The sequence below is a fragment of the Spinacia oleracea genome, chromosome 6, assembly GCF_020520425.1.
Source record: "Spinacia oleracea cultivar Varoflay chromosome 6, BTI_SOV_V1, whole genome shotgun sequence".
Taxonomy (NCBI): domain Eukaryota; kingdom Viridiplantae; phylum Streptophyta; class Magnoliopsida; order Caryophyllales; family Amaranthaceae; genus Spinacia; species Spinacia oleracea.
In genome coordinates this window covers 99,901,301-99,928,482 of record NC_079492.1, presented here as the reverse complement: position 1 = coordinate 99,928,482, position 27,182 = coordinate 99,901,301, and the positions used below count along the sequence as shown (strand labels likewise).

Below are 27,182 nucleotides of genomic sequence, written 5' to 3'. Positions count from 1 at the left end.
TAGGATCATCCATGTTGTCTTCCCGATCAGAATATTTATTTATAACCTCATCATCCTGTTGTGACACTCTATTAACCTCATTATTAGCTTTCGGTTCTATTTCAAAGCCACTAGACAACTCCATAGTAGTTTCATGAACCACTGGATTCGGATTTTCAACCTCAACAACTTCACCATCATCATTCAATTTCTCATTTTCTTCCATTTCATACTCATCATCATCGTCATCACTATCTCATACTCATCATCATCTATGTCACCTAGACCTAATCCAATAGCAAGCATACCATCTTCATAGCACCTTTCTGCTAATTCAATGATAGTAGTCATAACCTCAGTATCATACCTTCATCTACCATATACAATACAATACTTCCTCCAACTAGGTGTATCATCCTCAAAATGCATATCACTGAACTTATGCTTAAGCTCTATATGAGGTGTACTATGGGGTAAACAATATACAATCATCTCAGGCATAACATCAATTTTCCTCAAATGTGGCAATCCTTAAGCGTCCCAAAATAGTTGTATGCAAGCTCAATCTTCTTCACATACACATATGGAGTCTCACTATCAAGGTTCTCTAACTGTCCTAAATTGGAAAACTTTGAAGGCAACATTCTTAAGTCCTAAAAACACACACTTAAGAGTCTCACTAATCGTGTTTCCAACAAAATTCAACCCCCAAGGATACAATAAATAGTTCGTAGAGTCGGACAATTTCAATGCACAAGTATATGCTCAACATGAAATATGATGCAAATAATCACATAAAGCAAGATAAAATATTGTCAGAACATATACATGGCAATTAATAAATCACATTATCATATAAAATGCATACTTAAACTAATATGCCCTTCTTAATCTACCCATTCCTCACTTGGAAGTAATATTAATTTTCGAAATTAATTAAGAAATAACTCCTAACTTAGTTGAAATTATTAAAATTAAAATCGAAAATTAATAAGAATTATTAATTAATTAAATAAACTAATTTCAGAAAATTTTAAAAAAAAGAATCCAAAAATTAAATAAAATAAAAAAAATATAAATTCGAAAAAGATTCGAATAAATAAATAAAATAAATTCGGATATTTAAATAAGAGAAAATCCGAAGATAATAAAAATAATTCGAACGAAAATTTTGAATAAAAAAAAGAATTCGAAAAAATTAATTAAATTAAATAATAATCCAAACTTTTCAACTCATTTCAACGACACAAAATAATTGGTATTTGACCTTTAAAATATTGAGTACTCAAAATAATACGTTTTGACTTTAGAAAAATAATATTTAAAAATCCTAAAGTTCCGCAAATACCACTGTATAGTATGAATTACTACAAAGAAGCATTAGTCTCCGACTACCATTTTGTAGTATTGCTTACTACAAAGAAGGAATGAAACTAAGCTCTGATACCACTTTGTAACACCCTAATAATTCCTTGCTTTTATAAAACCATTTTCCAACTTAAAATAAAGGAATTACTAAAGTATTACCGCCACCGTGATAACGGTTAAGGCTATTACCAGAATTACGCAGCGGAATTTAATGTCAACTAACTTTTCAAAACATAAATACTTAAATTATCGAGGTCTCCTACAAGTTGGAACCATAACGGCCCAAAAACCAAGGTATTAAAAGTTCAACAAATTCAAAACATAATTAAAGTATAGATAAAATAGTTTTAAAGTACGAAAGCATGCCACTCTCTCAATCATCCCAAGCCACATGATTTCGATCGTACTTTGATCTACCAACCTGCTATATTATTCTACTCCCCAACAATGCAAGTGCAAATGATGGATCATCATAGGGTCATTAAGGCAAAGGCCATGACCAAAATACACAAAGCACGTAGTCAGCAAAAAGATGAGTACTTACAAGGCTAGAGTGAGATAAAACTATAAACATGCATCACTCACTAAGTACTAATCAACATGCAAAAGTCATTAAATAAATAACAAGCAAATCATGAATACAAGACTCGACTCTTGACTCGACTCTTGACTCACAATTTAATTAGAATAAGCTTCGAACGGGCCAAAAGAATATTCCATAAAGGAAAGGTGATGGGAGCCAACCATACACCAAATAATAAATAATAAAATCGGGTCATACCGAGTGTCGGGCCATACCGACGGAATTCCTGCGCATAATATGAATGAAACAACGTCTTGTATCATTAGTAGGAGATCAAGCTTTCCGGCAAGTTTCCCCCCATTGTTCATACTCAAGGTATATACGTTCCAAGAGTTTTGAAGCTTGTTCTGGTTGCACTTTACGTTTATTAATATTTTATTAAAGGTGAACTCAAGACTCAACAACGTACACACATACAATTAATAAATGACAACCAAAACAATCTTATTTTAATGCCTTAGGACTTGTGATCAACAAAGCAAGACACTTGTGAAATTACTACCATGTTCCTCCTCACAAAAGTGAGATTCCACATCATGCCCATTAACATGAGGGTTGTGCCCTTACACGACAAATCCTAATTCATTTCATATAATATTTCCAACTGAACCCTACATGTGCGGTGGCTTACATGAACTAACCTTTCACATGTGGTAAAATAAATAGTACAACGAAGTACGAATAATTGGCTCAAAAGTATGCTAGGCATCCCGTACAATAGCATAACAATAAATAATTCATCCCTTGCATGCGAAACAAACCATACATGCATAAAAATTGAACAACATGATTGACAATGAAATCCATACTCATAATAATCCCAACATGCTTGTTCAACCAATAATTCAACGATTCCAATATAATAATCCACATGATCGTTCACCAAGACAAACATGAATCCACCAAGTTCACGTAATATAATTCACATCAATAACAATCATGTAATGTCCCTTGACAATTAATGTGGTCGCCCTAGACTTGTACGTACCTGGAATACCTAAGTACGGGGGCCATTATGCGAATCACAACTTACTAGAAATCAACTCCTATAAACACAATGGAGAAACTTAATTATTATCCATGTTTACTAAATTTCCAGCAACTTTGTTTACTTTTAAAACACTTGAATTCATTAGAACTTAATCGTTCATTAATAAAATAATAGTCTCAATCAATCATTTAAAACCCTAGCATAAAATTAACTTATTTTCATGTATAAAACCATTAAAAGTCGAAGTTTTAAGTCTTTACAATATTCTGAAAAATATAATTTATTATCATAATTAAATTCATCATCTAATTATGCTAATCAATCACCCATAAGGCTTAGATTAAAACTCCAATCATAGTTTGTAATTAAAACCATTAAAACTAATAAAAATTGAAGCTTTAATATATATACTTCAAATCTGAAAATTATAATATTTCAATTCAAAACATTCTTCAATAATTCAAACATCCAAATCCTCAAAATTCGGTGTTCATAACCGATCCCAACATTTTAATTAATCAAAACCAATAATAGTAATATAATTTAAATACGGAATTAAAATAGAATAGGCAAGGAAGAAGAGAATTATACCAATCCGGCCTATAGCACGGTACAATCATGAATTGAATGTGATTGGGCGAAAAAGGATTGAAAATATACGGAGTATGATACACACAACACACGGTTGTGTGTGTGTGTTGCGTGCGGTGCAAGCACAAAGGCAGGGGGGGCAGCACGGCTAGGCAGCGAGCACGAGTGAGAGAGAGTGTGCGAGTATGTGTGGCTGTGTTGAGGGCAACAAGCAGCAACAACGAGTGAGGGGCGTCGAGTGCTCGGGGCTGGCCACGACGCAAGGGAAGCCAGAGAAAAGGGGAAAGTGAAAAACTGCAGCAGGAATTTAGAATGCTCATAACTTCTAATCTATAACTCGGAATCAATCTTTTCTTGAAGTAAAGTTCAAGAACTTTTCGAGATCTACAACTTTGAAGAAGAAATCATTTTCTGAAAAGGAACGGAAATAGGTGAAAAACGGCAAAACATAAGTTCGACGAAAGAAAGAGGAATTTAGGGTTAGGATTTTACTTTTAGGTTTAATGAATAATAGGAGGGATTTTTGAGGGTGAGTACCTATATTTATAGGTTTAGGAAACTCAAAGATGGTCTAGGCTTTAGGATTCCCTTACGGGTTTCATAAAACATAAGATGGGCTTGCTTTAATTTGTTTGGACTTGAACTTGGAATTGAATTGGGCTAGATTCATTTAAAATCGTTTTACTTTTGAAACCCAATTAAATTCCCAATGAAATAATAAATTTGTTTGGTAATTAATTAAAATAATAAATATTCTAATTAATTAAAAATACATTTAAATAATATTTAAATGCGATTTAAATTCTAAAAAATCATAAAAATACTTTGTAAATATAATAAAATATATTTATAAATACAGAAAAATACGAGGTATTACAGCAGGAGCCACAAACACTACCAAATCAAACTTTGCAAACATAAATTCACTTAACCTCTTCCCTGTAAAACCCCCAAAACACAGTTTTGACGCCCTTCATCAAGCCTCAACTCCTTCGCAATTATCTCCATCTCAAATTGCTACATCAAAATAATTATAAAAATGAAATTATAAAATTAAACCCACATATATAGAATTAATTCATTGATAGAGATCCAAAACAAGAAAATTTACCATCAACGACCGATCACTGTCTGAGAAGACCTGGAAGAAAAGATGGAGATGATCCGGCAACTACTACTACAATGATTCACAACAAGGCATCCAAATTCAGAATTTATTAACAAAAAAGTAATAATCAAGTGGAGGAAGCATCAAGAAAAACAACGAGGATTAAAACCCTAGAAATAGCCATCACATAGAGCAAATTGAGAGGAAAAAATAAGCTAAAAATAGAAGAAAATCATCACATGTCAATGTGAGGGGGGTCAGAAAAGACGGGTTTAGGGCCTTTCCTTACTTCTTCCCTCACGGATGTGTGGCAAGCAATATCAAGTAAAATCGGACTAACTGCGGGAAATTAGCCTCTTTTTACTAGTTTATGGAGTCGTCATTCAGTTTTACAAAACTGACAAAGCCCGGTTATTGTGATACGTGAGTACAAGCTTATGAGACCCAGGCTCAACGTATTTGACCACAACAGCCTTAGGTTCCCTTGTGATTCCTGGTGTGGGATTCGCTCAACATAAATAAGGGGAATGCCACGCATTAGTCCATGAAGTGGTCTTTACAATATCAATGTAACGAAGACGGGACATGCGTTAGACTACATTACTAATCTGGATTGCTTTTAATGCACAAGTATTAACTAACAATCGTCAAAAGGTGATTTAGATTGATATAAGGTACCTAACAATAAATCTGGATTGTCCAAGGAATATCTTAATAGGCGTGATAAATAATCAGATTATGTTCAGACTGATTTATAGTGGTGATTAAAGCAATAAATCAGATTATGGCGCGTTACAATATAGTTTTTGGCTATAATGCGGTTCTCAGAAAGCTAACCACTTGGCTTTACTAGCTTTCCTTTTGTTCAACGAACATTCCTCGACTTGAATGGACTCTTGGATAGGATCCAGGCTTATTTTTGAGTGTTTATACGGGCAGAGTTCCGCTTAACAAGAGTTAATACGACGGAACTCGTAGAATACCGAGTGTATGGGATGATAGTAAGAACGTATAGAGAACTTTTAGGCTTAGGCTTGTAGCTTGGGTATAGTGTGAGATTATAATTTGGTGCCTTTTACGGGCCTCTATTTATAAGAAATAAGTGACGTCGAAGATAGGAATTGTTAGCATTTGAGGTGCGTTGAAAAGCATCTGGGCGCAAAACATTTCAGGTGCGTGACACCTGGGCCTGAGAAATGTCTCACGCCCAGGTGTTGGCGCCAGATTTACCCAAGGATTGGTGTTTGAGTTGAAATAGGACAGATGCGTGGGAACATTGTTGCGCATGAGTGCTAGCGCGAGTGATAAGTTGCGCTGGCCCTGTGCGCAAGAGATTTCTTGCGCACAAATCTGTTTTCATGCGTTTATTCTCTTTTTATTTCTTTATTCGGAGTTCATCTAGGTTTCATGCTGCATTAGAACTCTTTTAATCCTTATTTTTAGTTTATTGAACTAGAGCTGGATTTTAAATCCTTTTTTTCTATTATTTAGTACTCTAGGAATTTAATCAGAATGCGACTAGAATCCTTAATGCTTTTCAATCTTATCTAGGAAATTAATCGGAGTGCAATTAAAATTCCTATATGCTTTAGAACTTTGATTGGAATGCAATTAGAATTCTTTTGAACAAATCTATCTTGGACGGCTTGCTACTTGTAGCAGATACTTAGGCCCTGTTCGGCAAAATTAGCGGTAGCGGGTAGCGGGTAGCGGTTGAGTAGCGGGTAGCGGTTAAAGTAGCGAGTAGCGGTGAATAGTAGCGGGTAACGGTTAGCTGACAAAGTAGCGGTAACTAATATGAGTGTTCGGTAAAAGTAGCGGTTGATATTATAAAAATAAAAATAAAAGCAAGAATATTATTCAAAACTTTATTATAAATTTGTCAAACGCTACCCGCTACCTTAAACGCTACTAATTTTAACGTTTGACAAAAGCTACCCAACCGCTACCTCAATCGCTAACCGCTACCTAAATCGCTACTTTACCAAACACTTACAAATTTTACAAGTAGCGTCTTGACTAGGTCAAAACGCTACCCGCTACCACAAACGCTACCGCCGAACACGCCCTTAGATGGCAGCTACTATAAGTAGCAGTTACCATAAATAGAAACTTTGGGTTTGGGTAATTAGTCAGTCAGTCTTAGAATGTCGTCGATCAGGAATGCGTTTTGCCAAGTGGATGTTTTGTTTCATTATCGAACTTATCGCTTCTAGCCGGAGACCAAATGTAGGCATCTACAATCGAATAATCACTTTGAGGTACTTTTGGCCTTGCGCACTTAAACCTATTTTCTTCAAGTGGATTTTGCTTTAGAAGCATCCAATGTATTATCGGAACAACTTGCTAAGGATATGGAACAACGATGATCAAAGATCGGAGAAGAGAAAGGTAAGATCGAAGAAGAGAAAGGTAGCCATGGCAAACGAGAGAGAAGAGGAAAGGAGAGGAAGAGCTAAAAAACCAGAGAAAGGGAGATTTTGGGACAACCGATGGCAAACATAAGGAGAACGTGGCAGAGTAAAGGCCGAAGCGTAAATCACAGTAGAATGTAGGGCATTATCGTAATCTAGATGTTACAGGAATAATAAACTAAGTTCATGACTTTATAAGTGTTACGATTTGAATGCAAATCAAACACTGAAATCATTTTACAACATACAAAGTGGCTTTAATTATACAACATACCACAGGTGCAAAAATGAGGGTGAGTTCCATTCTAAATGAGAATCTCCAATGACGTACTTAATTATTATTTTTTTTTAATCTACATTGACATTTGAAAAACCATCACTATCTTCGAGAAGAACTTCCAGCCGCGGCAGATTTCAACTTACTTTCACCCAATTCTTGTATGAATATTTGAGGTTGGTCTTCTCTGTTAAAAGTAAAGCATTCACTTTAGAAGGCTCCACAACTAAAAACTTGTGAAATTTGTCATTTAGTCATAAGTGGAATATACAAACAAACAATGTAAGAGATTTTAAGCAAAATAAGAAAAACACAATAGAAGAACATCATCTATAATGATGAAAATTAGGTGCAACAAAAAAAGCATTGAAAAGTCACTTCCACAATTATTATAGGAATCACTCCCCCCGTTCCAGTTTCATCTTCACCGTCACTCCCCCTTTTAGACATAATTTTCTCATTTCTCTCTCCGACTAGCAACACATCCACTTACTCTCTCTAGCCGTTTCAACACATCCACTTACTCACTCTAGCCGTTTCAACACATCCACTTACTCACTCCAGCCATTTCGCCATTTCAACACATCCACTTATTCTCAGCCCTTAGTGCCAATCCTAAGATTTAAGATAAAATTTGCGATGGAGAACTTTAAGGCATTATACAAAAATGGCAGCTCCAGCAACCAACACGTATCAGCCACTTGCACCAGTTCAAGATTCTACCCTCGCTTTTCTTTATACAATTTTTTGTACAACATTGCTACTGAAATCTTAAAGAGAGATAAGCTAGCAGACTCGAGGAAAGGCATTCAAGGAAAGAGAGGGGCATCCTTACATTTCATTAGCTTCTTGGTATGTATAACTTGAAGCAACTGCCAAAAGCTCCCCTGTATGGTTATATGATAATGAAGCCACGCTATTTGGATATCTTGGAAGCTGCAAATATAAAGAAAAATGCTCAGATTAGGATTCATTGAAGTCACCATGAATTTATCAGGAGACAAGCACATCCATATGCGATTGCAGTATCAAACTCTCCATTATCTGATATAAAAAACTTGCAGAACTTTAGTTTGAAATGACAAGATGTAAGGACCTAAATTTTCAGGGGAAAATAAAAGAGATACCTCCAACAATCTCTTCCTGCTTGAACCATCCCATGCAATAACATGACCGGCATAATCACCAGTGACAAAAACACCTGGGAGACTGTCAAGTCACCTTATTATTTTTGAAGCACTTCGACAATAGTAAAGCATCAGAAACCCTAAGCATCACTGGAAGAATACATACAATTGATTGAAGGCGATATCATTCACTGTTACAAGATGATACTTTCCTTTCTTTGACTTTGGATCACAGCGAAATGTATACCTGCGAAGGTTTCACAGCATAACAAGATTACTTTTCATTTTCTAAAACAATTTCAGCAACTTGAAAAGGTTACAAGCAAAAGGCAGCCAAGACATGATTCTCAGCAACTAATGAGAGATCGAGTAAGAGTTATCAGAGAAGAACAGAACCGCATGAATGGTGATCAAATAAATGTTAGCATATATGCAGTCTATTGAACAAAATTTGGACTCGAGTAAAGTTATTTTTGTTTCTAGATGACATTGCGAAAAGGGACCTATAGCTTACAATTAGGCCTTTTGTTTAATATCATAAAGATGAAAACATTCTTTCTTTCCTCATGTCGGTGATATCAAAGATGCATCATGATATCCAGGTCTCTTGGATTCCTCAACAGTCAACAGTAAAAGAAAACTTGACAATGAAAACTTTTGTAGAAGGTAGAAGAAACTGGCACAAAAGTTTCCACAGCTACTCTCACTATATTCAAGGAACTGACCTATGTAATCCAACTTCACATTACAGTATCTATGTTTAATCAGGTGGATAGGGAATATAGGGATGCTTCAACTAATAAACATTCAAAGACTGATTAGGCATTTTCAGCAGCAACAGATCTACCCTTATCTTATATATGTTTGGCGTAGATTAACATTTAACGTTTCTAGCATCAATGCAGAGCCGCAGCTGGTTAAAATGCTTGACCAGTCTACGATGGCAAGTCATAATCAAAGAAGAGATCGTGTGTAGAGAAACAAGGAGAATAACTCCCTATTTTGCATGTTTTAGCAAACAGTCATGCACTTTAGCTTTTAGCTTTATACACAACTACACAAGTAAGTTACCCCGTATCACATGACTTTGATTGCAGCGTCACGCGACCATCGAGCAAACCAGTAGCAAAGCCTAAATGCAAAAGAAGGGTTTAGAGAGTGAACAAGTAAGTTTCATCAAAAGAGAGAATTTAAATGACAGAAAGCAATTTGATTGAATTCTACACAAGGTAACTTTTGTCCTCCATCAAACCAAGGGTCGTCAAAAACAGAGAAGATCGAGGATCTTATGACCAAAACAAATATACTCTCGAACAACAAAAAAGTACCTTTCTCGCATGCCATGGAGCTCACACATCTTATCCATGCATCCATTGATGAACCCTCTGCTTGGATTGCTTCATTCATTTTCCTCAAGTCATATTTACATACTGAGGATCCAATGGCCACCAACAATTCAACGCCGCGGAGTGAAATAGACTCCACAAGTGAATTGAAGCCAACCAACGCATGTGAAGCTTTTGCTGAGCGTGAGTCCCATGATAACACATTTCTATCCCAACCAGCTGTTATCACTTTCCCTATAGAAATTAGAAACTAATATTTAAGAGATCATATTAGGAATCAGAAAAAGAAATATTTTAGCAATGACAAGGCTCAATGCCTCAACAATTTCGGAGGCAAATATCTCAAGCATTTTCATGACTATAAGACTGACTGATTTTTCAGTATCCCAACCAAAAATTCATACCCCTTAGATTCTTTCGTGAAGAAGAAAAACTACGTATTTACTACAACTTTTATATTATAACTTGCCTTCACCAAGAACTTCATGCTTCCCAGATGGTCCTTAAGATATAGTTGAACTCATAATCTAAGATATTTCCCTGCTTTCCTATTTAGTTTGTCCCCGAAAGATTTCCCCATTTCCTTATTTGTTAACAAGGTCCCAACAATTTCTCTACTTTATTTCCTAGCCCACATACTAAAGGACAAAACTAAGTAACTAACTACCATCCCGATACAAGGCTTAGAAAAGTGAAAGAAGGGGATTGAGGCAAACAATAAAGGACAGAGAGAGTAATCTCTAAAGCAGCTCTCACTGAATTAAATAGGAATACCTCAAAAATGCCACCAAGTTTTCGTAATCATCTAACTTTGCACAAGCAAAAATGAGCAATTAGCAAAAAATTCTGATGAAATAAAAGCTCTATTTCTATTTTCCATGTAAACTATTTGTGTTTCCCCAAGTCTGACATTTCTATTGGTCAATCAGCTTAAGATGAGAAAGGAACAAACATGTTAGGCGAGCTGCCATGTAAAACTTGATGGTGAGGCAGCAAAAAGTTTGAAGATGATTGATAATATATATCAAGTTAACATGAAAATACTAAATACTGGAGGTCAATTGGCCCACTCATTTCTTTACATTAGGTGCTTCTTTCTTCTTACATTTCTTTTGTGGTTAAACAGGATTTTGGACAACCATCCAGTTGTAATAAGGCAAAAGAGATGGAGAATCCACGGTCAATTGCAGGGGTTCTGTGTGAATATTAAGGGAAAGTGTTGTTGGCCTTTAATGCTCGTTTCTCTTTACTTATGATCATTTTACTCAGTTTTTGGGACAATTGCATATTCACCTGGCCTTTTATGCGCACATTGTGACAAACCAAAAAGAAAAAACTAGCATATGGGTTAATGAGATGTTTGTATCACATTGTTGTGCGCAAAGAACAAACCTGTAAATAGATTGGTGCAAACTTTCTTCTTTGTCTTGTTCCATGAAATTAAAAACTGTGTTGTTCTCTACATTCCTTGAATTGAAATGTTGGAAAACTAATTGATTTTTGGAGCACATTTATAAATGAATATCTTTCCTTTCAAAATCTGTTCCTCTCCTAGCTAAAGAAATGAAACTGTGTTGTGCTCAACATTCCTTGAATTGAAATGTTGGAAAATTATTCGATTTTTGGAGCACATTTTTAGTTGAATATCTTTGCTTTCAAAATCTGTTCTCTCCCAGCATTTGCTTACATCTGTTCACAGCTGTACATTGGTCAAAATGCTATCTTGACTTATGTATACTTCTATTTACTATGGGTTTCACTTTACAAAAACCAAATAGAGAGTCTAGGCCGGGATACTAGTAGTTAAGTGTATGATTACTTGGATATTTTCTGGACATTCACTGCCCGCTTATGATTCCATTAGAATTATACAAGTTAAAATATGTGTGACACTTTACTGATGAATCGGGTCATATGTTGACTTGGGGACTATTCAGTTTACTCCATTGTGCCGATCTATTAGCCAGAGCGGACATAGCTTCTTTCCTAAGACTTGGATTCCAATTTACAGCCTCTATTGACTTAGAGTATGAAACATCCATTTCAATTTATAGTCTTCTCATTAGCCTTCTTACTACTCTGTGTTACATATCAGCACTTCTAAGTACTATTAAACGAGAGGTGTGTTGTGGGAAGGTTAAAGCATTAATGTGTAAAGGGACTAAAGAATCTTTTTCTTTAAAAAAAATATATCCTTAGATGAAGTGAATTCAGTGCTGCCTCTAATCATCCCATTATCAGAGTTGCAGCCTGCAAAGTGTGCTTGGTGCAGACTAGGAGGAAAATTTACTCCATGAATTTTCATTTTTCATTAACTTGGCAGACTTTTGTGCGTTTGTGCCTCGTCGTACTGTAATTAATACCAAGAAGACTACACCTATAGTTATCATGTCCCTTCTAAGTGTTGAAATCTTAAAAATACTCGCCCACCGAATACATATGATCAAGGAACTAAGTTGTTTTAGCTATTTGTATATAGGTTGGGGGGTGTGCGATTTGCCGATTTCCACCTCTGTCTGGGGTGTAAAAATCTCACATGCAACTGCGTACCGGGGTGTTCTGTCAAGACTAGAAAAGGAAGGGGGAAATATTGTCACGCGCTTTAGGGAAGGAGCTGAAGGGTATGGGTGAAAGTTGGTTATAAGATCGATAGCTCATCGGCAATAATTGAGGAGCCATAAATTAATTGGCAGTGCAAACCAAATTGATACGCAATCCATTCCACGTATGAAAGAGATCAATGCGCGCTAAGGCGACAGGGGTCCTGCTGCGCTCAAGGCGCTCCTCACTGAAGTGAAGAACACTTAATAGAAAATTTAAAATTATAAATGATTGATGTATCCCTCACTGTACCTCTTTGAAATAGCTTCAGCTAGGCAAACAAAGGCAGTTCAACACTATCACCAGGTGCGAGGCATGCCTTTAAATACACTGGTTAGTGAAGCAAGGATGTTGATAAGGAATAATTTTGGATTTTACAGAGAGCTTACTGTTTCTTCAGCTGCTCGCTTTACTGCGGAATTATATGTATATAAGTAATCTGCAAATTTCCCCCTCTGATCAACACAATTGCTATTTGATTCAGTAACTCCAGTTACGTAGAACCACTGTCTTTTCGAGTATGAGTAGGTTTTAGGATGTGAGATTAATTTGTCTAAGTCTAGCATCCTTAGTTTAAAAAGGCGCACTAAGGCGCACAAAGGTCATGGAGCCTAGGCGCAAGGCGCAAGGCGCAAGGCTCAGACGCGCGCCTTTTGGATACAAGGCGCACATAATTTTCTAATAAACCTTAAAGTTCGGTATAGAAAAAAATTAACACAATTTATACTCAAAACAACATATTTCTATTGGAGTGCCATATTTTCTTGCCGGTTCATAAGCATTGCGTGATCCCGTCGATGGAGTGCTAGAATTAGAACCTTCCATGGTAATTACAAGCTGGAAATATGAAAATTAACTCATGTTATGCTACTTCCTCTACCCAAAAAGCTAAGGTTGTAGAGATATGACCGTTGATAGGTCACATGGAGTGTGTTTATATCATTAAAAAAGAAAAGAAAGTGTAAATAAAAGATCCACGTCATCCTACCGCGCCTGAAGACCGAAGGCGCACAAGGCGCTGCGCCTTGCGCCTTACCTAAGGCGCACAAAGGCGCACGAAGGCGTGCGCCTGGTTGACATCAGTGAGCCCGGAGAGCTCAAGGCGCCGAACGCTGAGCCTAGGTGAGCCTTGCGCCTAGGCGCGCCTTGGGCGCGCTTTTTTAAACTAAGCTAGCATCACTGGTTTAATATGGATTATGATATTCTAGCTAATTTCTCATCAACAAGCTTATCAACACGAAATAAACAAATACTCCCTCCGTTCTTGTTTATTAGTCCCCTTTCCGTATTAGGATGTTTTTTTTATTAGTCCCTTTTAGAATCTTTCCTTATTTGTTCAACAATTATTCCTCTTTTACCCTTATATTACAAATAAAATTCCCTTTTCATCCCAATTAAATATACAAGTGGTCCCTTTATTTTCTAATTTAATAACACTAAACACTCCACCTACCTATATTTTCTTGATTTTTTTCTCTCTCCTACCCACATGGGTGAGATTCTTTAGAGATTCACATGCAAGGTGTTATTTTAGTGGATTGTTCAATATTCCACAAGGGACTAATAAACAAGAACGGAGGGAGTAAATAAATTTCAAATTTGTTTTCCTAATTGCTACCTTTTTTCTCAGGAGCCACAGAAAATGGCCTATTGCCATGCCATGTTAGTATGGGCTATTTGCTGTGGTTCTGCAACGCAGCTAAAAACAGCTGACTTATTGAATATCCTTTCCTGCGGTTGTTGTACTGCAGCATATAGGTGTGCCTTAGAACTGCATCAGATGTAGTTCTTTCTTGTAGCTCCAAAAAAAAGGAACAACCTTTTGCCGCATTATAACAAAGTAAAGAAAGCCAATATGTTCCACTATGCAGAGAAAGATAATAATTTTCTAGAATAAAATGGAAAATAGCAGTATAGCACATTGATTTACTAACCCTTCATCCCTATATTATACTAAAGCACAGTTATTTTTTCCCTCCAAAACTTCACATGCTTTTTTTAATTAATTTTTTTAAGCCGAGTTGTACAATAAATTCTTCTTGAAAATAATAGGAAAATTTGTAATTATTAATCCAACCTTTGCCCGATTTTCTTTAATTAAGCCTACCTATGCGATATTTCTAAATAATCCAACCTTTATGACCCAACTACTATTATTAAGCCTAACAAGTTACTAACCTGCTATAGGCGGTATTCACCCTTACGTGGCATATAACAATTATAATTTTTATTTTTATTTTTTTTTTTTTTCCCCTTATTTTCTTTAATTGCTATTTTAATTTTCGTTCCTCTCTCCTCTGCGATTTTCTGCTTCATCTCTGCACTCCTTCCCATTAATTCTCTTCTACCTCTTCTCCACCATTGTCGATCCCTCACACCTCTCCATTCGAAGTTCATCAAAAATAATCAGCAATTGTTATGGCTGGGGTAAAGCAATTGCCTGTTGGATCTGGATCTTCTTCAAATTCAAGGTTTTTATTTTCTTTCTAATTTTCCAACAAGACCAAAATAACCAACACCCCACAACATAAAAAAAAACTATATTATTGCAACAGCTCGGGTTTTTACGAACTGGTCATCAAGGAAGCCCAAAATTCAAAACTTACCAAAAAAGGAACAAAAACGCTAAGGTTCGTAAGTTCACCTTCAATTGTACGATTTTTGAGACGAAATTTGAATGCACGTGGATGAAGTCACCTATTTCCACAAAAAAATCGTTGATGCTGTCATGAACCAGTACAATTGTGGTTGAAGCAGCAGTAATGGAGGAGAGAGGAATTGAAACACGGTACAGAGAAAAGAAGGGTTAAGGGTTCTTTGAAAAGAAAATGAAATCCTTGTTTATCTGTCAAGTGATGATGACGTGTCCAATATTTTAGGAGGGAAACCAACTTTAGGTTGTCAACGTTTTTAACGTTGACTTTGTAGCAGGTAACCGGTCATCCAGGCTTAATAATAGTAGTTGGGTCATAAAGGTTGGATTATTTATAAATATAGCATAGGTAGGCTTAATTAAAGAAAATCGGGCAAAGATTGGATTAATAATTACAAATTTTCCTTGACTTTGTAGCAGGTAACCGGTCATCCAGGCTTAATAATAGTAGTTGGGTCATAAAGGTTGGATTATTTAGAAATATCGCATAGGTAGGCTTAATTAAAGAAAACCGGGCAAAGGTTGGATTAATAATTACAAATTTTCCAAAATAATAAAGATTGTAAATATTTATTGTGGATAAATTACGAAGTGACCATATTCTTTTATTGTTTTAATGAATATAAGTGCAATTTCTGTGTTGCATTGCAAATAAAATTCTATAGGCCCCCTTCGGTATTGTTTTTGGTTTTTTGTTTTTAGAAAACTTGAACAAAAATATGGAAACTACAAAAGTATTTTCCAGCTTTTTGGTTGTCAGCTTTCAAAAATTTAATAGACCCGTGCATTGCACGGGAGCTAACTAGTTTATTCTATTTCAACATAGCTTTCAAAAGTTTAATAAACCCTTACGTCTTGTTGGTTGCAAAATCTAACAGACTAACACATAACACCAAGGTTATCATAAACGAACCACAATCATTGCCTCACAAACTATTGTTAAACACATCAATTGCTCTTCTAAATACTACTCACCTGTATCAGAAGAATACTCAATGCAAGTTGCTGAATCTTCATGCTTTCCAATAATGTCATAAACTCCAGAATGTAAGTCGTACCTAAAAAAATTCGACTGCAGTAAATTACTTACCATCATGGTGTAAAAACTAGCCCGAGTTAACTCGTACCGCCCGAGTTAACAAGGTTTTGGAGGCTGGCGATACGAGATATCCCGAGTTGTAAAGGTGTTTTTAAAAACGGCGAGATCTCGACCGGTTCAACCGATACGAACGAATTTTGTCCGCATTAAACGTTATGAACCTCACATCTACTCGGTTTTCAGCCGAATTCCCCATGTATTCGACAAAAAGAAAGGGAAAAGGGAAAGAAATGGAGAAACTCCATTGAAATAGAGTAGAGAACTCCATTTTCAAATCTAAAACAAGAGAGGAGAGAGAAGGTAGACAAAGGAATTCATTTTAATTATGTCACGTATACGGTTTAGGGGAAGGGGACTAGGGTAGGTAGTGAATGGGGCTGACATGGGGCTTCTTTTTAAATTTCAAATTCCTACGCGACAACCGCGACACGGTCCGCGACTAACGCATCATTTCCGTTACCAAGACTCCGCGACCGATCCCGCGACCGTGACCGATACCGCATTTTTTATCTATGCTTACCATGCTATGCTCAAATCTAATAACATTAAAAAAAACTGTTGGCTTAAAGCGGTATACAAAAGATTAAAATTTTATTTTATAGCCAACCGAAAATAATTAGATAAACGCCATACATAAGGCCATAAGGGTGAACGGAACTAGGCCAATATAATTTCCCACTTAATACTTCAGGAAAATTTAGTACTCATATCTAATTTGAGCCATGCACCCCAAATGTAACAAAAACATAAAGAAGCCTAAACTACACTCATCACAAAGTAAGAGACATCCAATGCATTCCTTCCATCTCAAGTATGGCCTTCATTTAGTTCCAAATCCTTACTTTATTGTCTCTTAGATTTTTCTAGCTCGAAAAAGTGTACACTACAGTAGTACAGTGTAAAATATATAATAGTGAATTAGTGTTGCAATGTCAACCAAGATTACCAATCTAGTATTTTCCATATTTAAGCAACCAAGCATACTTCAAAATTTCGAGGTAATACAATTATACAAAGCATGGATGATGGATGCCATAACATGTAACAAAATAAGTTGTGTCGATTCCCAATTCCTGAATCCCAACTACATAACACAAACAGGACCTGCCGTTCCTCCCAATATACACTCCTGACACAACCCTCAGACCTGCCGGTCTAGAGGAAGGATCCCGTAGGAGGAATTGTGAGGCCCCTTAAACTCTCTAATTTATTCTTTTCCACAATATGTTCACAGTTTGAAAAGCTTGAACATTTGGTTTCCTTCTGTTTAGGTAAATTTTAATTTGGTTTCCTTCTGTTTAGGTAAACTTTAACTAATCCTAGTTCGCTTCCCAAAAAAATTGGAAAACAATTGAAGAACAAATACAATTTCAGTACGAAACCCTTGCATAATCTGATGCTCAAAAACTTCAATAAAATAGGGGTAAAGAAATACTACCTGAAAATGGAACCATCTGAAGCAGCGGAGACAGCAACAGACTCACTCTGAAAACAGCAATCAAGAACTGCAGCTTCCGTTTGAGCTTCTAATCTAAGCTTACTGCTTTCCACATCCACCAATCTGACACTCTAATTGTTTTTAAAAAAGAAAAAAGAAATCAGAAGCCTGAAGCCTGAAGAAAAAATAAATTTTAGAAGCAAAGATTTGTACTTACAGAATCCCAGGAGGAAATGAGAAGATTGTTAGATTCTGGGGCGAAACGAACTCGAGTGATTGCATCTTTTATGGGTTTTCCGAAATTCAAACAATTTCCACTCATTTCCTCCCCAAAAAAGCCTAAATTGGGATTTGAATTTTGAAATAATAAGTGAATAATTACTTCCCCAAATTGTTAAAATTTGGGGGGGATTTGGAAATGTGGGATTAAGGATAGAAGGAAAGGGTATTTTGCCCTAGAAAAAGTTATACTGTTGGAGGATTGAAGAATTTGAGTTTTTGAATTCCCGCTCCAAATTGATTGCTGTATATAAAAAAAAAGTTTAAGATTTCACATACTCCGTAAGAGCATCAATAAAATTAAGAGCTACTCCTACCCGACGAAGTCTAATTCGAAGTGATCCAATTACAACAGTCTACGGTACCAACTAGGGATGGCAACGGGTAGGATCTGGACCGGATCCTCTAAGATCCAGATCCAGACCCGTTTTTTAGGCAAGGATCCAGATCCTACCCGGATCCGCTGGGTAATTAAATTGAGGATCCAGATCCAGATCCTACGGATCCGGGTCCAAAACGGATCCAAAACGGATCCTAACTTATTTTTTCATCAAACGAAACTAATTTTCATTTTAACCTTAAAACATAGTTTAATAAAACTTCAATAACAAAGCTATTTTTCCATACAAGCATTTACTAAAATAAAATTTAACAAATCCAACATAAATAATACTAAAAGTTCAAAAACTTCAATAATACTCTTAAGTCTTTACTTTTATATTTTTATATATTTTTTTTATAAAAACGGGTAAACGGATCTGGATCCGGGTAATGACTTAGGACCCGATCCAGATCCGTTTTTAAAACCAAGGATCCATATCCTACCCGGATCCGTCGGGTCCAAAAATTGAGGATCCAGATCCGTTGAAAACGGATCTGGATCCACGGATCCGGGTCGGGTCCATTACCCACTGCCATCCCTAGTACCAACACATAAAATGTCAGTATTAAAAATGAAATTAATTAGTCAAGTACTGAAATTAATTAGTTAAGCATTGAAACTAATTAGTTAAGCACTGAAATCAATTAGTTAAACAATGAAACTAATTAGTTGAGCAATGAAACCGATTAGGTAAGCAATGAAACCAATTAATTAAACAATCAAAGTGCTATTTTCTGTAAGCGGTATTACACAAAAGTTGTCGTAATAAAATTAGGTTAACTCTTAACCCCCTCTTATTTAGAGGTCGTTTAGAACATCTTTTAAATAAAAGATATTCCTTAGAAAATAAGAGTGGGGGAAGTGAAATTTGATTTATATTATGTTTGTTTTTTTGGCATTTTTGTTACAAAAATAAAAGAAATTAATAAAAATATATTCCCTCCGTTCGATAATGTTTCTCGCTTTTCTATTATGCGTGGTCACTTGTGCACTAATTTGACCATTAACAATTTTAATTTCATACTAGTAAATTATAAAAAAATTGATATTTACATTGAAAGAAATCTAAAGCACAAATATTGTTGTAGCTCATTTAAGAAAAAAAAAGCTCTTTTATGAAATGGGCTCGATTAATTAACAAGATAATTATGAACCGTTCACGAAAACAAAATCTCTCAAAAGAAAAGAGTTTGAACAGATTTTTGAGCTCGATTGAAAGTTCGGGCTCAAATTCGAGCTCACCTAAATTAAATGAACATAAACATAAACAAGCCAACATGGGAGTACTCGGCTCGGCTCGTTTGCACCTTTGATGGCCACAAGCAACTTAGAGAGTTATGCTTTAAACTTGTAAAACATATCATCGTGCACATGTTTACCCCATTATACCTTCAAGCTTCAAGATCTCCATAGCCACCAACAATCACAAAGCTAAGGGAAGTTCTCCAATGATTCCCAATCCACCTTAAACGTCTACCAAAGTCCTCCAATGATTCTCATTTGAATCTAAGGGAAGTTCAACTTTCGGTTGACTTCATTCGATTTCCAAAGAAAACAAGCCCGTTGAATCGTTGATCATAAGTAACAATGAGCTCAATTTAATAGAGTACAAAATTCAACTTCATATCAAGAATCAAATTCCAATACGCTTTAAAAATGAAAACAGAACATTCAAGTTGATGATAAATAATCAAACATAAAGAGTCAAACCATAAAGAGCTAACATGAGGCCCCATTACAAAAGTCATATTCCAGCATTAAATCAATACACATGAAATCACAGCAAAGCTAACATCACATATATTTCATGCCCTAATGCCTCGGGATACTTGAACCGATCACAAGGCAGTTACTTAGGTCCGATGTCCTTGAGGGCATTAATTTGTTCTTCTCCCATGGCACTCATCACGCTCACAATCAGGTCTTTCCCCTCAGCAAATCCATCCTTGATCTATAAATCATAGCAAAATATTAGTAACTAATCATGCCATGGAACTTTTAGATGAAAGAATATTATGCATTGATCAGATTAAATATCATGCAAGTAGTTTGCCATGGAAGCTGAAGAATATATCATATGTACAGCCGTACAGGTAGAACTATTTTACATGAACACGTCACTTCAACATCTTTTCACTCACTCAGCTTAGGGATAATCCAAACTGAGGCAACTAGTAGAATACTGAAGCACTAACCTGTTTATTCAGAACTTCATCAGTTGGCAGCTTCAAGTCATCCTTAGTATCTCCATTATCAGTCAGCAGGCTAACCTGAAATAGTATTTGGATTAGACAATCGACAACCAAAAGTTTTGAAGGATCAAACCAAACACCACAATGGATACTATTATACTTACAAAACCATCCTCAGTAATGTCAAGGAGCTGGTAATCAGTACGGGTGACATGGGGAACCTGCAAACCAATGATAAAATTCATTAAGTTCAGAGAAGGGACCAAAAGAAGAAGAAAGAAGACATGAAAAGAAGAGATTATAGTAGGACCATACATCACAATTGTGAGAAGATGGAACAATATCCTCAAGCTTCTTCCCAGTGAAGATGTCGATACCGACAAAGTTACATTTAGCATGTCCGTGCTTGCCAGTCTTAGAAGTAGAAACTTCAACAACCTGCCATATCCAAACATCCATGTCACTAAGCATCCTGACTTATTCAACTCCAAGTTACAGTCATAAACTTTCAATTCAAATTCCCCATCATTTTAGAAAAAAGTTGGAATTGCTGACATAAGATCACAAAAGAGACTGAAACACAAGAACCTGATGACCTAAACTAACACACATCGACAACCTGTTAATGCTCAGCCCTTCAGCTACAATTGACTAGCAACCACCAAGACAATCTGAAGAACTTTTCCTTCAACATTGTTCCATAAATTAACTACAACATGACAAAGCCAGTTTGATAGGCATATATAGAAATAAAAACATATGCAGAATAACAGTTCATAACTTCACTACTACTTATATTTGTTCTGGTAGAAATTGAACTATCCCAAGCACAAAAACCCTGTTCTAACAATCAACAATACCTTTAAAAAAAATTGCAGAACAAAGAGGGGAATATCAATAACAAATTGCAACAGATATACTCAGTATAAAAACTACTTATAAGTGCAAGTAGGTCCAGTATACAAACACAGTATCAAGGGCTCAAAAACCCTCGAAAATACTTGATTCATATGCACATAAGATAGCCGAAAAACGGCTGAACTATAGACATAGTCACAGCATTCTGAATACTACAACTGACACTCTTGATAGATAAGCAGATCACAGGCACTTTGTTCAATCAGCAATAACTACTTAGCTGGGAAATTAGTCTAGAGTACAAATTTTCAATCAAAACAAGTACATCTCTGGAATCTAATACGGAGTAGTAGATAAATTCACAAAATTACAATTATAACATTTTCATATTTATTGCACACTTTTATTTCTCCCACATGTCCAACAGATTAACAATTTCACGTGTTCTCGTGAATGTTTTCTAGACTTAACCAGCACATCAGGAAAATTAAACAACCCACAAATGAAAACTAATTTACGCAACTTCATATACGGCATCATCAAAACTCGTGGATAAACAGAAGCAATCAATCAAAAAAAACAACGAAAAAGATTTACAGCGATCGTCATAAATGCAAAACGATGTGATTAAAACCTTAAAATCCGAGCTAAAAACGCAGCCAAACGATTCATTTCATGCAAATACTATTAAACCATAAACCATCAATCAAAACCAATACAAATTGCAATCAATCGCTATAATCCAAAACAATATCACAAAAACCCTAATTTCGAGCTAAAAACGCAGTCAAATAATTCAATTTCATACTGATACCATCATCAAGTACAATCCACAGAAATTAGAGAAATCAAACCCAAAAAATACAAACGAAAGAGGGGATTAACCTTGCAAGGACGATTCTTGATGTTAATGTAACCGTTCTTGCGGATAGTACCAGCTTGCTGGGGGAAAGTCTTAGAAGCTCCGGCATCAGCCTTGGATTCGAAGTGGTGTTCTTCGTCCGACATAGCTACGGAAACTTGGAGAAATGTGAGGAGAGAGAAAAATGGAGGAAAACCTAATCGATGAAGAAGCACAGAGAGAGGTAAGAGGTGGGCGACGTGCGCGTGAAATGTAAGCAGAAGACTGTGTGTGCTTTTTATATAGGGCTTTTTAAGTCACTGTGCGGTTATTCTGCCAATGTATAACCCATTTCTCTTGGCCTTTTAATATTTTATGCTTTCATACATATGAGTAGGGGTGGAATGAGCTGAGCCGAGCCGAGCCGGTCAATAAACTACTCGGGTTCGGGCTCATTTAAAACTCGTTCATGTTCGTTCATTTATTAAACGAGCCGAGCTTGAACAACTTTTGAAGCTCGTTTAACAAACGAGCTTGAACATGAACATAGGTATGCTCGTTCATTTAAGTTTATGAACAACTCGTTCATTTATATTCGTGAACAAGTTCGTCTAGTTATGTTATGTATCATATTTTACCATATATACGTTTTTCAAATATAAATATAAATAAAAATCATGGTTTTGACTTTTGAAATCTATAATAGAATAAAAATATTTTGAAATAAAATTTTAATTGCTAAATTAGTGCTCTTTGACTATTTCTAAATTATTAGTTTGTTTATCAAATAAAGTAATGTACTTTAATCTTTATTATTAGATATGATTATAATTTGTTAGATTTTCAAGTGGTTATACTCCAAAGCTCGTTTAAGAAAGCTCGTTCATGAAAAAAACTCGTTTATAAACTCGGCTTGATTAATAAATGAGCCGTTCACGAACAGTTTGCGAACACAAAATCTTTCAAACGAATCGAGCTTGAACAGATTTTGGAGCTCGGTTAAAAGCTCGGGCTCGGGCTCGAGCTCGCATAAGTTAAATGAACATGAACATGAACAGGGTAAAGCTCGGCTCGTTTGCACCCCTACCTATGAGATCGATTTCAATCAATAATACTCAAAGATTCGTTAATTTCCAAAATACGCCATATTATAACTTATTTCCCACTCTACCGTCCACGTCAGTATTTGAAAGAGAAAAGTAATTTTTTTATTTCCAGTTCAATTCTAAACCACCATTTCAATTGTCGGTTTAAATTTAAACAAAACGACCAATTGAATTGGCGGTTTATGTCACAAAACCGCGCGTTTTAAGATTACTATGTAGAAGTTTACACTTAAATGAATCTCAATTGGCGGTTCTTTTATGTGTAAACCGCCATCTCAAATGGCGGTTTACCTGTACTAACTGCTATTTGAGTTGGCGGTTTTGCGGTGATCGATTAAAATTAAACCGGTTTTCTTGCTGGCGTGGACGGTAGAGTGGGAAATAACTACAAATGTGACGTATTTTGGGAATTTACGGATCTTCAAGCAATATTGAAGGAAATCGCTCTACATACGATTTAATTACAGAATAACTAATATTTTCTCTGTTCTTATTTACATGAATTGTTATAAACACTATCCGTACAAGCTTATTTAACTTCATTTTGTAATTTATATTTATTAAAAAATATAATCGTGTGGGGTCTTATTAGATTCATCTCGCTAAATATTTTTAAAATATCAATTCTAATAAAAAAGTTTCTTATCCATAATTAAAGATATTAGTGTTTAAAATCGTGCGTCAGCAAACGTACCTAAATAATTTTGTCATTTAAAAAAGAACGGAGGAAGTAGGTTCAAAGATCGTTCATACGTAGTATAATTTAAAGTGTTAGCGATTTAGTGCAAATGAATTTGATTTATTTAAAATAATCAATTAGGACAAATTTTAACAGAATATTAGGATTATAATTGTCCCTTTATATTACGATATAAAACGAAAATATTTCAAATACTTCGTATAAGGATTTAAAAATGACATCCAAAACAAATACGTGAAGAATAAAAAATTGATGTAGGGAGTAATGAGTAGTACACTAGTTCGACTTTTAGTCACTAGTTTGTAGATAATTAGATAAGAACGAATTTGGCATCATTTTTTTTTTCCATTTTTCTAAGAAGGTAATTATTCTTTTTTTATACGGTTCAAAGATGAAAGGCGAATTTTTTTTTCTAAATTCTAGATAGGTTATAGGAAAAAGAAAAAAAAGTAGGTTGGAAGAAATTTTGGGATAGTTTATGAAAAGTTAACGTGTTGACTACGAAGTAAATGGGGAAAATCAGGATGTTTGTGGGTGGATTTTATGGGAGACCCGTCCTGCATCCGCCCCATAGGTGATGGGGCGGGTGTGGATTTTGTGTTGAACCTGTCCCTTCCCCGTCCGTCCCGTCTAATTCCCACCCGCCCCGCTTAATACTCGTCAATCCTACCCAAGTATGACTTCCTACGTGAATTGAAATTTTTAAAGAAGATAAAAAGTTGAACAATTTTTTTTATGCGTTTGGATTTATTTGTAGTATGTGATACTATGAATTAAGGCGAGACTTTTAAGTTTGTCTGTTTGAATTTTTTTAATGGAAGTTGCTTTTTTCCATAATGTTTGCTAAATAAGAAAAATAGGAGGGTATTGGCACGGATATGGGGTAGGGATGAATACTTAGGCGGGTGGTATGGCGGGAATGGATTTTAATTTGTACCCGTTGGGGGCGGGGATGAGGATGAATTTTGTACCCGCAATGGGTGCTGGGGCAAGGATGAGGATGGAAATTTTAGGCGGGAATGGGGATGGAAAGACCTACATCCGCATCCGCCCCGCCCCATTGACATCCCTAGGCTACAAGATGTTGTAGCTAAGTTTGTCACATCAAATTTCTAACTACAATTGATTAAAACTATAAATTATCACATTGGTGGGGACAATACTTTGTAGCTCCCTATAATATTTAATTTAAATAATTTATTTATTTGAGTTATATTTTTTTGAGCTACGTAGCCTAAAATAGCTACAAGGTTTTAACAGCTGCTTATATCATTGTTGTACCAATTATGGGCTACCTGCTCACAATTTTTGTTTAAAAGAGCAAGTCCATTTTGTAACCATTGGAGTTGCTCTTATATTCCGTGTTACAAATTTTCAGGTGCATCGGTGAATGATATTTTTATTTTCATTGATAGACTTCATTACAATTTACCTGCATGTGTGAGGAACAAATGCAAGAAATATACTTTAAACGTTCAGATGTTCTTATTCATGGTAGACGTGTTTGGCATGACCAGCCACATGTTACAAGTACACAATACTATGTTAGCTACTCAAATTTATATTTGGTTGGGAAACATAAGAACATGTACAATAGAGTAACTGTAAGTCTCAAATGGCTGGTGTTTATATAGACGCAAGTGACTCTTATGGAAGTCTCAAATAACTGGTGTTTATATAGACGCAAGTGACTCTTATGGATACCCTATTAATTAGTATTGTTACTGAGATTGGTGTGGTATTTTTTATTTTTATTTTTGAAAGGTAAGGAGAATATACTTAGGAGCCTCTCCGCACGAGAGTCACTCCTGAGTAATCATTACACAAAATAGTAGCTAATTTCTGGCTATTAGTAGGATCTATATACATATTTCCAACAATTAGGTGACCGACATTTGCTATCCAATCTGCTGCCGAATTTGCTTCTCTGAAAATGTGCTTGATATCCCACGTGGTAAAGAGGTTGAGGAGATGTTTGATATCAGAAATAATGTTAGTGATCTTCCAAGGAGTAGACCACACCCCTTTAACTGCATTAATGATAAGAAGATTATCACCTTCGATGAGGAGATTATCGATCTGTAGACGCCTAGCTTCTTGTAGACCTTTGTGGAGAGCGATGGCTTCAGCCATGAACGCTTGAGTTTGACCAAGATCAAAAGTACATGCTGAAATCGAAATTCCTTCATTATTACGGATGATGATTCCTGCTGCTGCTGAAGAAGATTTACTGGAGCCGTCGAAGTTGAGTTTGAAGGTGCCGAGTGGAGGGGGGTACCAGCGAACCATGATTGGAGGGGAAGGAGGAGGCGGAGGAGTGGAAATGAGGGTGGTGATAGGGGTGCCCGTAAGCTGATGATAGTCAAGTTGGAGACGAGATTGCCATTCATGGTAAGCAGAGTTTGCCTTGTAGAAAACCCGGAATGGGTTGAAGGATGCATTGTTGAAGGTACAATCGTTTCTTTCCTTCCAAAGAGACCAAATTAGGAAGGTGAACTTACATAAAGCAGTGGGGTACTTCCTGAGAAGGGTTAGATTATCAAGAAGGTCGTGGGAGGTGATAAAATAATTCAGCCAGTGTTTAGTTAATTGGAGATCCCACAAGAGTTTAGAGGAAGGGCATTGAATGAATAGATGATTCATAGTTTCAATATAAGTGTCACAAAGCGGACAAACATCAAAAGGCAGAATGTTACGTTTCTGGAGCGTACTTCTTACGGGAATGCTATTATGGCAAATTTGCCATAGAAAAATAGCTATTTTAGGTGGAATGTCTAAACTCCAGATCCAGTTATAGTTCCATGTATGGGGTGAAGAATGTAACCCATGAGCTATCCAAGTCGCGGATTTGACGGAAAATTCTCCCGTCGAAGTAGCTCCCCAAATTGGAGAATCCTCAAGGTCTCTAGTTGGAATAGGTAATCCTTTGATTTTCGTTGCTAAGGAGGGAGGAACTATAGATTTTAATTTATCACTATCCCATTCGTGGTTAGGAAGAATGAAATCAGCAACACGTAGATTCGAATTGACTGTATTAATATTCAATTTTAAGTGACTAAGGAGATTATCCTGGATAACCCAGTTGTCAAGCCAGAAATTGATAGATTTGCCGTTCCCGATTTTCCAACGGATACCTTTGCGCAGAATCTCTCTTTGGCAAAGGATATGACGCCAGATAGAGGAGTCTTTTGTTTTAGGAATACATTCAAAAAAGGTTGAGTTAGAGAGATATTTTTTTTCCTAATTAAC

At 35.9% G+C, this 27,182-nt stretch overlaps 2 protein-coding genes across 2 annotated transcripts; both read right to left on the bottom strand.

Annotated features, from left to right (window-relative positions):
• Positions 1-7,196: 7,196 nt before the first annotated feature.
• LOC110803317 (mitotic checkpoint protein BUB3.3) lies at positions 7,197-18,150 on the bottom strand. Its single transcript, XM_022008820.2, has 9 exons — positions 17,793-18,150; positions 17,576-17,706; positions 16,014-16,096; positions 9,767-10,018; positions 9,510-9,570; positions 8,605-8,685; positions 8,439-8,520; positions 8,147-8,247; positions 7,197-7,498 (listed from the first exon to the last, which is right to left on the bottom strand). The coding sequence occupies exons 1-9, from the start codon at positions 17,895-17,897 to the stop codon at positions 7,414-7,416; spliced, it is 981 nt and encodes a 326-aa protein (XP_021864512.1). The 5' UTR covers positions 17,898-18,150; the 3' UTR covers positions 7,197-7,413.
• Positions 18,151-19,862: 1,712 nt separating this feature from the next.
• Positions 19,863-22,410, bottom strand: LOC110803301 (eukaryotic translation initiation factor 5A-4). Its single transcript, XM_022008805.2, has 5 exons — positions 22,172-22,410; positions 20,744-20,866; positions 20,593-20,649; positions 20,432-20,506; positions 19,863-20,187 (listed from the first exon to the last, which is right to left on the bottom strand). Exons 1-5 carry the CDS (start codon positions 22,292-22,294, stop codon positions 20,086-20,088), a joined length of 480 nt encoding a protein of 159 aa, XP_021864497.1. The 5' UTR covers positions 22,295-22,410; the 3' UTR covers positions 19,863-20,085.
• Positions 22,411-27,182: the final 4,772 nt, after the last annotated feature.

Excerpts from the sequence above, each read along its gene's own strand:
- LOC110803301 (XM_022008805.2), bottom strand. The coding sequence starts at position 22,294 with ATGTCGGACGAAGAACACCACTTCGAATCCAAGGCTGATGCCGGAGCT. Across the intron at positions 20,650-20,743 it reads CATCTTCTCACAATTGTGAT|GTTCCCCATGTCACCCGTAC; the intron begins GTATGGTCCTAC and ends ATTGGTTTGCAG. Across the intron at positions 20,188-20,431 it reads ATGAAGTTCTGAATAAACAG|ATCAAGGATGGATTTGCTGA; the intron begins GTTAGTGCTTCA and ends TATGATTTATAG.
- LOC110803317 (XM_022008820.2), bottom strand. The coding sequence starts at position 17,897 with ATGAGTGGAAATTGTTTGAATTTCGGAAAACCCATAAAAGATGCAATC. Across the intron at positions 16,097-17,575 it reads TCAGATGGTTCCATTTTCAG|GTACGACTTACATTCTGGAG; the intron begins GTAGTATTTCTT and ends GAATTTTTTTAG. Across the intron at positions 7,499-8,146 it reads TACCAAGAAGCTAATGAAAT|AGAAGACCAACCTCAAATAT; the intron begins GTAAGGATGCCC and ends TACTTTTAACAG.